The 19416-nt window shown below is 35.3% G+C and overlaps 1 protein-coding gene across 2 annotated transcripts in view; it reads left to right on the forward strand.

Annotated features, from left to right (window-relative positions):
- The first annotated feature begins 912 nt into the window (after positions 1–912).
- The window catches only part of EPHA3 (EPH receptor A3), a 364189-nt gene continuing 345685 nt past the window's right edge, over positions 913–19416 (forward strand). For both annotated transcript variants that reach the window (XM_082745038.1, XM_082745039.1), the window contains exon 1: positions 913–1128. In XM_082745038.1, the coding sequence (XP_082601164.1) occupies positions 1041–1128 (88 nt within the window). In that variant the 5' untranslated portion in view covers positions 913–1040. The remainder of the gene's footprint in view (positions 1129–19416) is intronic.

The raw sequence follows: 19416 nt of genomic DNA on the forward strand, positions 1-19416 counted from the left end.
AACAGTGTCCAACTATTATCAGATTGGAAGTGGCTGAAAAGCCGAAAGTGGAGCTGTGAATTATGCCATGTTTATCTCACAGAACCCAGAGATCTTAACAGGGATGGTGAGGGAGAGGGGTAGCGATGTGCTGTCAAGAACTTCAGGTTTGATTTGTATTATACCCACAGCACAGAAAAAAGTAAATGCTGCCCAGCAGCTATTCCTGGGGCTAGGTTTGTTCACTTCTTTAGCATGGTGAAGGTTACTCCTCAGTTTGGAAAATTAAAGTATACCCAATGTACATCGAAATCCCTGTGCCAAGTCTATTTGAAAGCCCTGAGACCACTTGGTACAGAACTGAAAGACTTCCTGATCTGGGGTGTGTGTTAGTGTCCTCCTGCACCACAAAGGACTCATAAGAGTTAGGATTATATTGAACGTAGTGAAGGAATAATCCTAATTTTCCTTTGAATTATACAATCATCTTTGATTTTTTTTTTTTTTTCTTTTTAAATGAAAGGCTCCTGTTCTTATAATACAAACATCTTCTGGCATTTCACTTTCTCTTCCACTCACACTGCCATATGACACTCCTATCAGGGTTTCTGGTTTCTTCAGGGAATTAACCTACAGAGCATGTATAGCAAACAATAAAACAGTTGCTTTTCACTGGAAATAAAGAGCGGGTGTTTTTCCATACCTTCCACTGCTCTCTACCACTGCCCCATCACAACTTCTGGATTTCCTGCCTATGGGCGGCGCACCCTTCCCCCCCAGCCCCACCCCTTGCTCACAGAGCAGTCTGCGAGTCTCCGAGGCTCCTCCGCGTGCAGCGCGTTCCTCTACAGCGCTCGCTTCCGACGGCACTAGGACCCAGGGAAGTCCCTGAGCGAGGTTCGAGGAAAGGCAGCCAGACTCCTCCTTATCTCCAGTGTCAAACTTGACATCAGCCTGCGAGCGGAGCATGGTAACTTCTCCAGCAATCAGAGCGCTCCCCCTCACATCAGTGGCATGCTTCATGGAGATATGCTCCTCTCACTGCCCTCTGCACCAGCAACATGGATTGTCACCTCTCCATCCTCCTCCTCCTCAGCTGCTCCATTCTCAACTGCTTCGGGGAACTGATTCTCCAACCTTCCAATGAAGGTAAGCTAGGTACAGCAAACAGCCCTGCCCCGCAGGGCTAACGCTCTTCAAAGCACGTTCTCACTGAAACCTTTTCAGGTCCTTAAGGTGCCTCAGCATAAAGCAGTTTCCTCTGAGAGTAAACTAAAGATGTGCTTTTATTTTCTGCTGTCTTCTAAAAGACTTTAAGAGAGAATTTTGGATTGCCTAAACCCAAAATGTGTTTTTACTCTAATACCAGTTCAAACAATTACCTTGTTTGTCAATTTAAAGCAGAAAGAAAGGAAAGAAAGAAAGAAAGATCCTCCAGTTTTACAACCCACGATGTTAATTGCCAAATAGCCATGGCAGTATTTTATTTCTAATTATGACCATGTAGTACTCTGAGAAGTTTAAAAGAAAATTAAACCCTCCTCGCTAGATTCTTTAGTATGTTTAAAGGTAATGACAGGTTGTTCCTACTTAGGATCGTGGCATTTATGAATGGACTAAAGGGAAATCAGAGTTTGTTGAAACTGATGGTGTGTGTGTGCCTCTGTGTGTGTGTGTGTGTGTGTGTGTGTATTGTGGTGTGTGGGTGTTTATATTGCAATGCTGTATTGAAGTGATGTGTATCCCGCCAGGCGATGGTTTGCTCTATGGTACAGGTTTTAATGAGCAGCATATGCCACATTAACATAAGTAATATTTGCAGGAATTACAATAAGCTTAGGTTGGATTCTCTTTGTTTAAGAGTTTATATACAAATAAGGGAACGTATTTGTTGAAAAGTGAAAAGTTCTGGGTAGGTATAGTAAATAACTGAATAACAAATTAAGAAAGAATATCCATATGCAGCAAATGGCATTTCCTGATGTTGGGTTATTTATTTTCCTTCTAATGGGTGTTCATTCCTTTTCAATGGATTAAAGTGCAAATGTAATATTGAGGACACGAATGCTTCCTATATAAGATTGTGTATTTGATGGATACATTGCTTTTCTCATATATACCTTTTGTGATCTATTCCTAATGATTTGTGAATACAATCATTGACTCTTAAGACAAAGTTCTCTAAATAATTGAGTGCTTTAAAGCAACACTTGCTTTGATTTCCTTTTAATCATTTTGAATTTATGACAATATCACTTAGCAATGTTTTGCAATTTAGCAATACTGAGCAAGATGTGAAAATGCTTCTTTATATATTTTGTCACTAAAAATATATTGGCAAGCCAACCCTGTTGTATATTGTATGCATTATCTAAAAAAGACTAGTAAATACTCAAAATATTTAGAAACTTTTTAATTAGATCTAAAAACTGCCTTTCATATTTGGTGACCTACTTTCACTGCTAATAGAGCAGTTTAATTTTGTTCTTTCCTTAGTGACTGCCATTATCAATTTGATGGATTTCATTAAATTTTTCTGTGTCTTTTTTTTAACTGGGAAAGTGAAAATTCTAAAATATAAGAATTAAGAAAATCATTGGATCACCTATAAATGACTTTTTTTTTTAACAAATAAAATTAAAATCTTTATTTGAAAGTAATGGCCAATCATTTTTTTATTGAATGAAAGGCAAGAGTATCATTAGTATAATGAGTAATATATCAGTAAGCTAAAATTAGTGTTGTTTAATCCTATTTTTTGAAGATATTCAAGAGTTGACAATAACTAGAAGTCTAACAATATTATTCCCATACTGCTATGATAAATTATATTTCTCCAGATGGAATATTTATAAACTATTTAGATAATGGATTTTACTGAATTAATAATGCACAGGGATAGAGCTGAGAAAGTAAGTATTTTTGTGGAAAACATAACATTTCAGTAAACTGCAAGGAGAAAAAAAAGACCCTTGAAACTTATTCATGCTCATATAAAACTACTGCAAATTAATTTAATGAAACAGGAATAATCAAATGTAAATTTCTTTTAAGCCACACATTGTATATGTTTCAGTATCTAATGTATATATGATTATGTAGGCAGGAATGTATGTAGAAAGGGAACTATATGCAGAAAACTGACACAATTACATTTAATTTGTTGGGATAAAAGTTTATCCATTGTTCCTGGCATTATTCTTTCCAGATCATGTCCTATGGGTAGTGTCTCCTTTCCCTCCTGAGGTCATGAAGGGAAACTTTGAAATAAAATTTAAAATGAATGATTTAACTTGAGTAATATTTGAGTGAAATTTTAAATATTAATGCAATAGCTTAGGTCTTCATAGTTGAGTTGAGGAACATGAAAAGCGAAAAATCCAAGTATGTGCCAAAATTTCCAAGAAATTCTTCTAACAATATCATTTCAATAGAAAGTAAAATGCTTCTGAAAATTCATATATCGAGTGGAAGTAATAATGATAAGATGAATCTGTTTAATATAGATTTTGGTATACATTTTGAGAACTGAGATATAAAATACTAAGTTGTATTTAAAATACTATGCTAAAAATTTTATTTCAACACCAAAGAAAATTTACTAGAAATCTACTAGTAAAATTTATTAGAATTTATTTCACAATCTATTATGAAGTTAGACATGATATAATTAAAAGGTAACAAAACCAAGCAATTGAGTTAATTGCTTTCCCTTGTGTGATATTCTTTTAATTTGAGGTCTGGTAGTCAAATATCAATATTAAAATGCCATGGGCCTATGATTAAAAAGTTTAAAAAAAACTTAGAAAAAGTTTCATCTGAACTTTCTTTCTATTAATCCAGTTACCAATAACTTTCTAATATAATTTCAAGAAAATGATGCCAGGTGATACTATCACTGGCCTCCTCAACGTTAATAGATTATTTGTAATTTCAATGATTGCTTAAACTAACAATTGGCCTATCTACTTAAATAGAAACTTTAGTAAAGCTGCATAGAATATTGCTAAAATCTTATCAGGTCTCTGTTTACATGACACACCAATAAAAGACTTACAATGGGAAATCACTACTCATGGTAAAATAGCATTGCTAGACTACATGTTATTTAAGAACTTCATATATTTGGTCCCAGTTCTGACCCCAAATGTATGATCATAATAGTAAATAAAAATAACTTTGCAAAGAGGTAAAAACTTGCTATAAAATGGAAGTATCAATCTCTTTAGCAATGGATAAAGTATTCTCTTTAAATAATTTCCTACATTTGAAGGAGTCTGAGGAGAATGTACTGCAAATTCATCAGTACATAAGCATTGAATCATTTTTCTATCCAGAAGCATTTGTAAATTCGATTAACATTTACCCATAGAGCTCTTTACATTGGAAATCAAAGTTTTCAAAATAAAAGTAAATAAAATTAAATCTGCATATTTATATACTACTTATTTTGGGAGACTTTTATTGGAGTGGCTGGGACACTTTGAAATGTATTTTGCTGAACATAAATCTTCTAAGTACTAGAGGGGACTATGTGATTGTTCAAAGCTTAAAAGTAAAATTTGCAAATGAACACTGTATGCTTCCCTTTGACTACTAAGCAAATGTTAGAGACAAACAATTAAACAATGGATTATTCCATTTTTAACAATCACTATAAATTGGCATCACTTTTCATATATAAACACTTATTATTATCAAATAATAATACCTTGTGATTGAAATATTTATGGAGACTAAGCTGTCATATCTTTATAGGTGTTTTTTTTTGAAGAGGGTTTACATTTGCTTTTAATAGCATTTCATCATGCTAGACTAAATAATTGAATGCATTATACATTTTCGTAATTTAATAGCTTCCCTAATAGCTACCCCCACCCCCCAATAGTTATAACTATGCTATTTGCCTGGAGGTAGGAGAAACCTTAATTTCACTATTTTATAACCCACAACAGTTAACACTTGACCTAGGTCATTAACAGGATTATCAGCAAATTTGTTTAAGCTTTTACTGACAACCTGAATTGCTACGATAATATTTTGATTGTGCCGGAAAGAAACTTCTTGTAACCTCTCAAAATCTATCACGAAATTAATTCATTTTGAATCTGTATCTTCCCAACAACTAATATTGATGATAACAATTCAAGTGGGAAAAATGTCCATTCTCCTCACTCTTCCATTTCATCCGTTACACCATTCTAGTCCTTGTCATAAGTGAGCAATTAAGAATTCTTCTAAACCAAAAATGCTCTGGCATTAACAATAGATTTAGAAAAACAAACCAGCTATCAAGTTTTCAAAATTATACTTTATTGTTGGTACTGTAGTTGGTATCACTTTTCTGCCTATTTTAAGATTTAAGGTCAATTGGATATATTTATAATTCAGAAACAACTGAAACTATAAAAGGGAAACTACATATGATAAAACGCCATTGCCATGTGTTACATCATGGTTACATTTTATATAAAGTTGTATTTTCCATGAAATGCTAGAAATTGGGAGCAAAAATGAAAAGCACTTAAAATTAATGTAAACAATTTTAAACAAAATATTGTAAACAATCAAAACTTGAAGGCTTTTTTAGAACATTGTTTAATGGGCTTAGGAAGTTTCATGTGAAGTTTCTTAATTAATTGAATATAATGATGGTTTGTGCCTTGCTCATGTAAACAATTAGTAATTTCACCTTGACTCTTGAGAAACTTATTATCTTTAAATAAAAGATTTAGTAAAATTCTTTATTGTATTAATATATTATCCACATGTCAATATTCAAATTTTGGTGTGTTTTTTTTTAACATCCTCACTTCTATTAGCCTCTCATAGTAACTTTCTTTATACAGTACCTTAAATGTTAAGATTGTTTCTGAAGCTTTGGAATTTGTCTGAAATAAAATCTATGCAATTTTTAAATATCAAATAATTGGTTACATATGCAAAGGATTTTTAAAGGCAAAACATATTTTCACAGTATATTTGATTTACTAACTTCAACGCAAATGGAAAGAGCAAGGACTGTTCTTGAGAGTTACATTTTCCAAGTCATAAAATCTTCAAGTAAATATTAATAAAACTTTCCACAAATCATCAAAACCCGATAAGTTTTTACAGACATTTACTTACTAAGAAATCTGTGATTTGGGTTACCTTTGATTTTAGTCATTCCCAGTGATTTTGTTTGGCACAGATACTAGATGTAAGGGGAAATATGTATATATTGGAAGAACGCTAAATTTACAAATCATTTTCTGTCAAGATCCTCAACTTTATTTTTTAAGATACACACTTTTCCTTTAAAGCATTTAATAAACCTTGTTCTTGCAATTCCTGTTCATTAAAAGATTTAGAAAAACAGATGCAGGTGTCTCGTTTTGGGTTCTGTTTTCAGAGATCTGGATTTTATCACCAGAGAGGGTCAGTGCAGGGCTCTTACAAAGTGGACAAGTAGCTTTCCACAGATTGTTCAAATAAAGGGATGACTGGTGGTGTGAAACATTCATTATGTTATTCATCCAGGTACACCAAAAAGTAGGACTTGAAATTTGCTTCTCAGAAATTTGAAAGCCTTAGACAATTCTTTCCTAATGTCTTTAGAAATAAAAGTAATGTTGTGACTTTTATAAAATGCAAAGAATTCCAAGCCACAAATCAAACTAGGAGGACACTCCTGGTGGGAATCGGGGTGTGGGAGCACTGCTCCCCTTAAATTCAATCTCTGGGTCCTTTACAAACTGCCTAGTATCAGGTAGTTCTTGAAAACTGGCAGGGGGTTTTCTCTTGGAAAAGTCTGAAAGTCAGCAAGTTTTAGTTTGCTTCCTACCAGCTTTCTCTGAAATAAAAAAAAGGTGGTCGATTACAAAGAAAAAAAGTCTTTGCAAGTGAAAAGAAAATAAAAAGTTGAGTGGAAAGATGGGGAAGTAGAGACGTGCAAAGGTTCTAAATCCACTGTTAATATATAAATATTTTGCTTAAAATAAAATATTTATCACTTGAAACATCTGGCTAATCAATTTTTATTCAAACCCTAAAAACCTGCACACTTTAAAAAAGCGGGGGGGGGGGCGCGTTGCGTTGTTTCTTCTCTAAAGTTTATACAACTTTTGATTTTCCCCAGAAGAAAATATTTATCCAGGAAAGTTTTAAGAGTGTACGCCAAAGAATGCTTCCTCCTTTGGGTGCCTGGGCAAATGCATGTGGAGAGTGGATGGAATCAAAACCAGTTCAGCAAATAAAGCCTCCAACTTGGAGTGATGTTATTAAACTGGAAGCCCAGAGTGTGCAGCCCCCTCCTTCCCTTCATTTTCTAAACCATGTCCTGCTGTTCCAGTCAAAGCAAAGGGTGAAAATCCACATAATCCAAACCAACATGGTGAAGTCAGAATAATAGGCGAGGAAGGAGGGGGAAAACAAGTGGCAGCACTGTACAAACAAACTGTTGTGAACAATCTTAGCCCTGGGGACTGGGGTGGTCACAGAAGGGCATGACGGCGTTTCTTTTTCCTCGCGTTACGCCTCCCGCATTTGATGATACAATATCGATTACCCTTCAGACGTGGGCTCTGAGAAATTTTAGGGGGAAGCCGGGCTTCGCGGGTAGTGACTTCAGTGTGGCAGCTGAGAGATGAGCAAGCGCTCCTCGCTGCCACCACACCCACCACCAGGGCATCTCAACTGCAAACTAATTCGCCAGCAGAATCAGGCTCAGTAGCGCGGGGGTGGGGGGGGGCGGGATCTCTCAACCATTCATTAGTCTTACTCTCTGCATGTGCTTAAAGATCAGATGATAAAAACTCAATTCCGGGGCTGCAGCCCCCAGCCCCTGCCCCAGCCCTCCGGGAGGCGGGTGGTTCTTTGTGCGCGAGCGTCTCCGCGCCAGGCGGCCGCAAACACCCACCCCCCCTCCCCCATTGCCCCGGCCTCCCGCATGCCGGGCGGGCGGCGGGCTAAGGCGGAACCACCGCTGCTGTGGGCTTCCTCTGGGCGGCGGGGCCCGCGGCTCTCTGCCGGGCGGAGGGTGGGTGTGAGCGGCGCGGCCGCGCCAAGTTACCCAAACCGAGCGCGGGCTGGAGACCCGGCGGGCGAGAGGTAATCGTGCGCCCTCTGCCTGCGGCCGCGGAGCTGCTGGCGCTGGCAGAGGCGGCGACCGCCTCACCACCTGGACCCTCCTCACCTGGGGCTCGGGCCCGCCCAGAGAGCGCGAGCGCCTACGACGGGCCAGGTACGTCCTGACTTTGCCTGGAGACTGTGACCGGACATCCTTGGCGCACGCCCCCGTCCCCCGCCGTTACTCTCAGCCACCCTTTTCAGCTTGGCGTCAGGAAGTGGCGCGGTCTCCTTTCCACACATACGTGTTCATGGAGCCACCACTTGACTAGGGGAAGAGAGGGACTCCGTTCTGCAGGCTTCTAGAACAAACTCCCTGCAGTGTAGGGAAAGCGTCTGGAACCCACCTGGTGCTCTTTTGGAACACACAGGAGCGCCTGAGACGCCCAGTTGTCGGGCCTGCTGCTGTCTGACCGACCTCTGGGCTGTTTTCTGGTCTTCCAGACAATCTTCCCCTAAGTTCTTCACTCGCTAAACTAAAATAAGGACCCCCTCCCCCACACCCCGTTTTCTTTAAAGCCACCTACTAATGCCACCTGTTGGGCCCCTCGTGAGAGCCATAAGGGGCATGTTGCATAAGCTCCCCCCAGTCCCCCACCCTCCACCCCAGTGCAAGCTCTTTTCTCCTGCAGCCCCGCAGTTGATTGGCACCATTTTATTAAGACGGGATTTTCCTTGTTCCGATTTTGCGAGTAAACTTGGAATGGGCCAGAATTTTTCTGGGAGCCCTGCCATCAAGATAGGTTAGTAGTAGGATGATGCTGATGTTTCCGTGGTTGTGTTGGAACGTTAGTATTTTTCATGAAAAATAGAATTCTTGAATCCAAGGGATTCCGAGACTAAATATGGCCTCGGTGCCATGCCCAACTCTGTCGTAATAATTGTACAGAATTCAGCTGGCTAGAAAGATTTTTACCCTACATTATCATTCACTATTTACTGGACCACATTTAATCATTCAAACAGCCCCGAAACACCTTCCATTGTTACAGTTAAGGAAACTGGGAAACAAATCATAATAAAGTAGTAACTGAGCCAGGCCCTCTCTTGTCTTTGTCTTTTGGTTTTAACTTCGTATGTTTTCTCTTGTACGCCAATGCCTGTGAATGAGGGAGGCATCCTTCTCTTCAGGAAATGCACTTGCTTTTGAACCTGAATCCTAGTGACTCGCTGTTGTGTCCTGTGACTTTGCAAGAGTAACTTAGAAATACCAAGACTCCTGGAATGAAAAATTGTGCTTCGAAGTACTTTTCAAAAAGTGCTTCCAAAAGTGCTTAGAAATGGCATAGTTTTTTTACACTCCTAAATTATGATTTATATGCGTGGGTGGGGGACACACCAAGAAAATAATGTAAAGAAAATTTGATGTAGGCAGAGGAATTGAAGAAAATCTCTGTGTTGCCTTTTCTTCACACGTTCTTACCTCTGTCTTTCCTTCCTGACACTCCAACACTCCTTTCCTCATGCTGGAGAAAAGATTTTGTTAGGAATTCCATACACAGATTGTGAGGCAACGGTCACTATAATACAAATATTATTATTATTATTATGAGTTTTATATAATAAAAATCGAGTGTGAATTAACCGTAGGAATTGTTATAGAAGTCAGTAATGGAGAAAATAGAACATAGTCTAAAAAGTAGACTTGATTCCCTGTAGAAACCTTTCCCTATTTAAAAGATCATGTAGAAATTACTGAAGATGAGAAAATAACTTATAATGATTTATCTTCTCTTTCATAAAAACACTTGTACTCTATTTAAGTGGAGGCATTGAGAAAAGGTAGCTAAAACAGGGTTTTGAAAGGTAGCAAATTAAGTTGGGGGCAATTATATATTTGATGTGGGTACTTCAGCACATATGTTTTGCATTAATTGCTGCAATAAATTCTGTTAACCTGGCAAAGAGCAAAAACAGCATATTGATGACATTAGTCTTTCAAATCAGAAAGCTGCTTTTAGTATCTTGCTTTTTTCACTGTAATGTACCCCCCCCCAAAAAAATCTAATATGTTATCTTTTATTTTTCCAACGAATGATTCAACCACTCAAGCTATTGGCACATTTTGCCGTAAACAAAAATGAGGGCTTGGCAACAAACTTTTTTTTTTTTTTTTCTTGCTTCTGGGTAATTAGAGTCAACAACTACTTTTCCTATTTTTAAAACTTTTAATTTATATTTGAGTTTGTGGGATTCTTATTCAAGAAAATATAAACTTGACTTTAAAGTCTCCAAACTGAATTGTCTCTTGTTTTAAGACAAAAATCTTGACTAATTACATGGCAAGGTCTCAAAAGGTACAGGAGCAAAGGGATAAGCCAGAGTTAATTTTGTTGCTGATTAATCAATATCAAAATGGTTTTGTCTTGAATTTCCTATATGTTCCTTAAGGTGAGGTTCATTTATCTTCTTTCAAATAAAAAAGAAAGATAGATGACTAAATTCTACTGGCCCAGTAAAGAGTAATACCTCTCCTTTAACCCCTATCCCTACCCTCCCTTGATAAAAATATAAGGCTTTAAAATTAACTTTTTGTCTATGATAAAGTTGGTTGACTTCCAAACAGTATGAAATTCAGATGTTCTTTATCTACCTTGGGGTGACTAAGGGCAACAGAGAATAGCTTGTTAGTAGTTAACATGTATTTATTTCCTGATCTTCAAATATAGTTTAGCAATTAATATAAATCTGTAGGTTTTGGAAAGATGTATTTATTTATTGCATACAATGGTAGTTCTCACACTAAGGAGAAGTTAGGTTGGGAAGCCCCTTTCAAGCACTGTGTGTGTATATATGTGTGTGGGTGTCTGTGTGTCTGTGTGTCTGTGAATGTCAAGAACTGTGTGCATATATGTGTGAGGGTGTCTGTGTGTCTAGGTCACCGATAGTATTCTCCCTGTACAAAATGGAACTATCCCCACACTGTGGGCAAAATTTTATGAATGAGTATATACCTTTTAGAATCTAGATGGTATGAAATTCTGTTTCTCTGAATTATAAATTTGTGATGAGGAAAGATAAAAATAACCATGTGTAAGTTATTTGCCATTATCTAATTTTATAAGTTTTTCCCAACTGGACCCCTTAATCTACCCACAGTATTCAAAGATAGTATAAAGCTAGAGTTATGTCTAAATTGTGATTTTTTTCCCCTTTCATATGCCAAAGCTATTTATGGTTGGTTTTGCATTTTAACTGAATGTAAAGAACTGGCATAATCATAGAAATTATAAATGGAAATTAAATTGGGTTGTTATTCTTTCATTAGGTGTAAAAACTTCATCCAATATATATTTCACCAAATATAGCTATCTCTAAATTCTGAAAATGTTTTTAAAGAAGCAGAAAAAAAGGGAATAGTATTTTTCTCTTGGTTTATTTTTATGATCTGGTTTACCCTAGATACGTTAATTCTCATTTACATTAGATAACTCAAAAAAGGCAAACTCAGATTTTATTATGGCATTTTTAACATTTCTGATCTGAAATTTTAATGCTTCAATAGTCTTTTTTTTTTGAAAAATGCTTTTCAGTCATTATTATTTGTATTTTATCTGAATGAACAGGTTTTCTTAAACATTTGTGTGTTGAATAAGGACTTTTTTTTCTCTTTCCTTACAAGCAATGTCCAAAATTATTCCAAATGTTTATGTCTTTTAAAAATATATGTAGAATTAGAGAAGAAAAGAACTAAAGGTGGCCCTTTGGAAACTAATTAAGAATATTTTATTTTATGTTTGCCTGGGTTTGCAGTAGGTTTACTACTCTAAGCTAATAGTGACTGCTTAGGAATTCAAACTTAATTTCAGAGCCACAAATCTAAAAACCATTAAAAATGAATCAAGAAATATGTTAAGAAAAAATAACTCATGTTCCATATTACAATTTGTTGTTTGTATTTATTTATTTATCAAACAGTACACACATGACTATTAGTTATGTACTGGACTTTGGAAAAAAAAAATTATTGGGAAGAGTATATCTTCTTCCCTTGAAGATAACTTAGGTGGAAGAGATGACCACAAAATAAATATTTATATGAAAATTTAGTGTTTTAGCATAGATGTAAAAATTACAAAAATACAATATGAATCTTTATAGTAGGGTACAGTTAGCTTCCCAGAAAAGAACACCTGGGATATAGAAAAAACATTTTTAATATAAAAGTTAATAAGTTAAAAACAAGGCAGAAAAGATTAAATGATTTGTCTAATATGTGGTAGCACAATTTTAATTCCAATTATTTTACCTCGTATGTCTAGAAAACTTTAGAAATAATCGGAATGGGTGCATTTTAAGTATATATACAAGTAAAAAGCACCTTTTAAAGTACTGAACACTCAGAAATAGCTATTCTTAGTAAACATATAGCTAAGTTCAATGTCAGTTCTGTCTGAATAGATTCATACTCACGTGTGCATGAGGGTATATGGGAAACAAACATGATTGCATGTCAGAAAGGAACGATCCCCAAATAGAAGCCTTTATAAGCTGTTTATACCAACTCTACTACCAAGAGAAATCACATTGAGGTTTTTCCGAATTCTACCTTCTCTTTAAGGGACACATTAAAAGTTTTCTGGGGCGCCTGGGTGGCTTAGTGGGGTAAGCCTCTTCCTTCGGCTCAGGTCATGAACTCAGGGTCACGGGATCCAGCCCTGCATCAGGCTCTCTGCTCAGCAGGGGGCCTGCTTCCCCTTCCGCCTCTGCCTGCCTCTCTGCCTGCTTGTGATCTCTCTCTCTCTCTGTAAAATAAATAAAATCTTAAAAACAAAAAACAAAAAACAAACTTCTATCACCAGTGCAAATGCTTTGATTTTTTTCCCTTGATACCATACTTCTAAGATGGAAAGTTTTGAATTAAACAGATAAGCATGTGACTCCACATTGGATCCTTTGTGGACCTCTGTAGAGACCCATATTTATACCTGAAGAGTTTGTTTATATGTGTGCATGTCTTTGTGTGTAGCTGCCAGTCCCAATGTGTGACGTAAAGTCCAGATGTAGTTGTACCCCCGAATATGATGAAGCCAAAGCCAGACCCTGATTTTACTTTTCTAGAAATTTAAATCAATTTATTCTGCAAGGGGTATTTTTTGAAATTAAAAAAAAAAAAAAAGAAAAAAAAGAACATGTTTTGTGGCATAATTATGTCCAGAGAGTGCTTTTAAACTGAAATTAAATGTTATCACTGCACTTTTTGTTCTCTCTGCTAAACTTTTGAATCCTTATATCCAAGGGTGTCCAGGAGTATTTTATTTCTAAAAGAAATGCTATAGTAGAATTGTTCTACTAAAGCAAATGTGCTTATTCTGTTTCATTTTCTTAGCCATCAGTCAAACTCTGACTGAACAGACAGCTTTCATTTAGTAGTTGATGTTTGATAATCAAGATTTTATGATTAAAAAAAACGTATTCCAAGGCAGCCTCAATTTATGGTGTGAAGGCAAAATATATATGCTAAGGTTTGAATATGTAATTGCCTTAGCAATTATTTTTATAATTTTAGAATTGCATATTTTCATTTTTTACTTTTTAATCTGTCAGAAAAGTCTTTCTGAATTAGAAATAAACAAGTTCTGTTATTTCTAGAACACTTTAAAAGGCAAAATATGTTGGAAAAATACAGTGTTAATAAAATCATTAATCTAATTTTAGTAAGTTTCACATTTTGGGAAATACATTTTATTTATCTAAATGATTCGTAATATCAGTTGACAATGCACAGAGACAGAGACCTGCCATTCTAGCCACTGTTATTAAAGCTGGGATAGTTAACTCACTAAAACTTCACTGACAGTAGGCCATCCCCACTCATTTATGTGAAAGGACTAATTTGTTGTAAGAACACATTCCCTAGTGATAGTTTTATAGCTGTTTTTCTCTGTAATAGTACGATATTAGAATGAACTTTATATTTCTCAGATTAAGAAGGAAAAAAAAAAAGAGAAAACTTTAACACATTAGAAACAGCACAGGGTTTCCATTTGTGAAGTGTCCAGGTTTCAAGCAGAATTTTGGTCTGTGTTTCTGTTATTTCCTTGAACAACTCTAGTCATTAAAACACGAACATCTTATTGTGAGACTATGTTTTGAGTCCAAAGAGATCTCCTTGCTCTTCGCAAAGATTGAGATGAGGCAACTAATTACAGTTACTTCTGTAATTAGGACCTATATAGAAGTAAATCCATTATTGCTCAGGAGGAAAAGCTTATAAGGAAGAGTAAGTTAATAGTATACCACGTTATCCAGAAATCTGCCTAAATCACATAAATAAGCCCTTAAAATACCATGTGACAAAAGGTTTTTTTTTTCTTTTTTTCACAGAACTGCTAGCACTACAGAATTTTTATTTGTATTTTTACATAATGACTTTAGCTGGCAGCTGGATGGAGAAATTATCACGAATTAATACTTTTCTGTGACACGAAATGCTTGTAAAGTTTAACAAAGTTTATAGGAAGACTTATCAGCACACAATAAGTTATTGTTGACTTCATTTATAACCTCAAACATTATGTAAGTTTTAGTCTATGAAATACAATATTAACTCAATGTATTGAAATGGTTCTAGTTATATTTAGGTAGAAATAAATATAAACAGGAAGGCTGCAGGAGTTATAAGTTAAGAATATGTAATCACAGTAGGTAAAAGTTATGTTGACATATATAAGTACATAAGTCAAACTTTGACTTCTCTAAATTTCTTCTCAATGGCATATCCTAGTATGTGCAATAAAATGAACAGCTGAGCTTTGGTGTACTTCTGTCAGAAGAAACATCTTGGTTTCTTGATTCCATGTTACAGTTGACCGGAGTACTACACAGAGAACTACAACACCCACAGTAAAATTTATCACTTCCTGTATCATTTTCTTCTATTTGTGACATTTAAGTGCAACCTAGAAACAGATTAAAGGATCCTTCTGCTATCTGTAACCTAGAGCAAACCTACTCTTTTTATCGTAACGGAAAGTGATGAAAATGATAAAGATAAGTAGTGTACAAGAAATGTGGCTGGGACAATGACAGTGATAGTGTGAATAGGAAAGGAAATTTCATTTTTCTTTAGTAAATGCAAGACATAATAAAGGGATGGATTCCTATTCTGTTGTAGTGGTTCTACAGTTATTTGCAATTGGCTTTAAAGGCACCTTAGCTGAATGTTTTATAGTTTCATATGAAAACATGTTTGTTATTATAAAAGTCTAAATTCTTTAGCCATTAAACTCCTCTGATCACCTAGAATTAATTATTTGATAATTTTTATAACTCGATATTTTCAAAAAATGCAACTAACATTTCATAAAATACAAATAGCATTACTGTAAAGCATAGTGAAGTGATATGTTATTAGATAATTGAAAAGATCTTCCACTTCAGTAAGAAATTGTGTCATTTAATTTTAAAAATTATTTTAGCAATATCTGCGTATTTGCAGCCCTTAATTTGCAAGACAGAATATTAGTTTAGTTCTCAGTCTTTCTAACTGGATACATGGTCACATGAATCAGAACTTTGAAATGCCCTCGAAAAAAATCTTGGCATGTTAATGATTCCCCAAGTGAAAACTCCAGAAATGTATACCTTAAATTTTTAATCTGTCCTCACTAGCTAGCAATATGTGTTGAAAACACTTATTTTAGTAATCGAGTCCTTTAAAAATTTTATTGCATTATTATTAAGAAGGGAACAGGTATAAATTCTTGGTATAGATTCTTCATAACACTATTCGTACAAATGAACCAAGGAGTGGACATTTATTTGGTTGTCTCTCCATTATGATGGAAAATAGGAAAAAAGAGAGGGCAAGACTCCTGGACATCTTTTTTTTTTTTTTTTTTAAGATTTTATTTATTTATTTGACAGAGAGAGAGGGAGACAGAGAGAGAGCACAAGTAGGCAGAGCAGCAGGCAGAGGAAGAGGGAGAAGCAGGTTCCCCACTGAGGGGAGATCAAGATGCAGTGTGGGCCTTCAATCCCAGGACCCTTGGATCATGACCTGAGTTGAAGGCAGGCGTTTAACCGACTGACCCACTTAGGTGCCCCAAGACTCCTGGACATCTTAAACCCTCAATCCAGCTAAGTGGGAAAAGTGACAGTAAAGATCAGTGGCAGGAATGACAGGAAGATTTTCTCCTTTCTAAAAGTACTTGCTCCAGTTTGAGCCAACTTACCTATTCTTACTTTGTTCTTATTCCTGTTCTCCATTCTACCCCTTCTAATTCCCATCAGAGAACATAATTCCTTTTGCTCAGCAAATTCACATTAGTGCCCACTTGAAAGCCAACTCAGTGAGTTTGAAAAAGGATTCCTGAATATGAATCCTTTCATGATTCATGAAATCAGTTTTCATGAATGTGAACCCCTTTACCCATTCATACATCTTTTATTTAAAAGAAATAAAGTTTAGGCAGGGTAAAACATGTTAAAGAAACCCAGAACTATATACATCCAGACTTTGGGTAATGATTTCCAAATACAGTTTTGCCAAAGAGCACTTATTTATTGCTCTGCTCAGAGCCAGGACATTTTAAAATGTGTTCGGCTTAAATCACTTTAAGAAGTTAATATATGCCATAGAGCTCTTTAAATTGAAAATATTATTTTAAAGAGAAAATAAGCTGAAATTAATGAAATGAAATGTTTCCTGTTACAAAACAAAAATATTTAGAAATCATACCTTTAGAATATGAACAGTGGCAAGGAACAATTTATATCTTTGAAAAGTAATCTGGCAAAAGGCAGTTATTAAAGGATTAAAGCCATCCTCCATCTGACCTTAAGAATATTCCTAACTCTTCTTGGTTAAAAGTTATAATCACGGACTCAGAATTTTTTCAGAAGTTGAAATAAACCTTCTACATTGCAAATCATCACTAAAACTCAAAAAACTGAATATAATTGTATGTCACAATTCTGTTTCTTCCATGTGTCCCAACATTTGTATGTTGGTACCACCGAAAGGCTATGATCAGGTTGTACCTCTATTTTAGGAGAGAAAGCATTAGAAACCCAAGTTCTTGCGTGATTCAGTGTCGGATTCAGTATGTTATATTGCAATGTTGGATTTAGTTGATATATCCAGAGAACTCACTTGCAACATGCTGACTTTCAAATTCCATTAACTTTCTCTTTTTCTTATTTCAATTATGCTACACTCAGACTGCTGCACAACAGATCACAGGAGATTTGAGGTTATATCCTGGGAAGTCCCAGGTTAGCAATCATTCACTTTAAAGTGGCTAGTATTCTTAGATTCTGCTTTTCTTATTTGGCTATAAACAAAAGGCACCATATGAAGTCAAAACATAAGCTTTTAAAAAGTGTTTTGATGTCACTCTTCTTTTCTATTAGGTTATATCTCCATGGTTGATTATAAATACAATTCATAAACCAACATAGTATGGTTGTGAGTTCAGGTATTAATTTTACAAGAACACCAAATCTGTATAGCATGTTATAAACTCATGGAGGCTTTAAATACGTTTCTATTATTTGATCATCACATGATGCAACAGTGTGAGATAACCAGGACAGATATAATTATGTTTGATAGACAACAGAATCAGAATCATGGGTAATGATGCTGCTGTGTTTTCCTCATTCACGTAAAATAGAGTACACTAAATTTCCATTTCCAAGTAAATGAAATAAATTCAATTAATTTATTATACTTATTTAATCAACAGCGTGATATAATTCTTTTTGGCTTAGTTATTCTCTTTTGAGTAGACACCAAATGCAGATATGATTAGTCCGGTCCCTTCTCCCTCATTATCATCAGAGAAAACTAAAGGGTATTTAGTTCTTAGTTAACAGCCTACATTCCAATAAGTCATTGACTAAATGGAGACTATATTCATGTCTTCTTTTGCCTCAAACACTTTCCTCCTCTGGTTAGTAATATTGAAATTAAATCAGCCGTTTAACTTAGCGAGTTGAGTGACACATATTCATTTAGTACATATTCAGTTATTACACACCACACACAAATACATTGAACCATTTAGACTCCTAAAGGGATTGCAAATATGATCTAATGATGAATATTGGCATTGTAAATTCTATGCAAATCATATGTAAAACTCAGAGAAATCATCTGATGACTGATAGAACTGTCAAAGTAGGATTCATCAATAGAACATATCTATTAGAATGAATGTTGGTAAGATGCTTTACTCTGAAGGTGAATTTTCATATTTTCAAAAGTTCTCTAACATTGATTAATCTGAAATATTATCTGTAACATTGATTAATTGGTTGAGGGTTTTTAAAAATCATTTTTGACAGATAATTTCAAGACAATTAAGACTATTCATTTCTAAACTGATATCCTGGGAAATAATACCATTATGGAAATTGCACTATGTAATCCATGCAGCAACTGGTTTCTTCTCTTATCTAAATATAATTACTTCTCAGTGGGATTAATTCATTGTAAGAAAAAAAAAACTTTAATCATTAAGGAATTCCAGTGTAATTACGTTTATGTACTTTCACTAGCAAAACTTAGAGATTCTAACTTTGAGAATTATATGTCTTCTAACTTAATAGTCAGGAGGATTTTTTGAAACTCACCTAGATAACCAAATACCTTCTTTTAAAAAGCAGTTCTTTTTTTAAAGTTTTATTTTATTTTATTTTATTTTATTTTATTTATTTGACAGAGAGAGAGAGAGAGAGATCACAAGTAAGCAGAGAGGCAGGCAGAGGGGGAGGGGGAAGCAGGCCCCCTGCTGAGCAGAGAGCCCAATGCGGGGGCTCAATTCCAGGACCCTGAGATCATTACCTGAGCAGAAGGCAGAGGCTTAACCCTCTGAGCCACCCAGGCTCCCCTAAAAAGCAGTTCTTGAAAATTTAGAATCTCACACCTATAAAATAAGTTTTTTCTTTTACTTAACATTTTATAAGATTAATGTTTCCTATTTGGGGTGATGGCGTTTTTTACGGATCAGGAAATATTTTATTGACAACACAAGGACCTGTTTACACAGTGCGTGTATTAACATTGTATTTTGATTTATGTATATATGGAAACTGAAAATGATTTCTCATTGTATTTATTGATTCACCTGCTCTGGTTTGTGTTAATAATACATAGCTATTTTGTGTAAACTTCCTTTACGTCTTCCATTAGTCAATTGTGGGATTGCTTTCTGATTTAGATGAAGGATGAGGTAAAACCATAGTTTACATTGTTTAATAGATCAACAAAGTGAGCCTTTCGTTATTAATTCAACTTGAAGTATCTTTTTATATTTTAATTTTTAATTCATTACCAATTATTACCCTCTGCGTTAAAAAGAAATGATTTGGAACGCCTGG

This window comes from Mustela nivalis, assembly GCF_964662115.1.
Source record: "Mustela nivalis genome assembly, chromosome: 1".
Taxonomy (NCBI): domain Eukaryota; kingdom Metazoa; phylum Chordata; class Mammalia; order Carnivora; family Mustelidae; genus Mustela; species Mustela nivalis.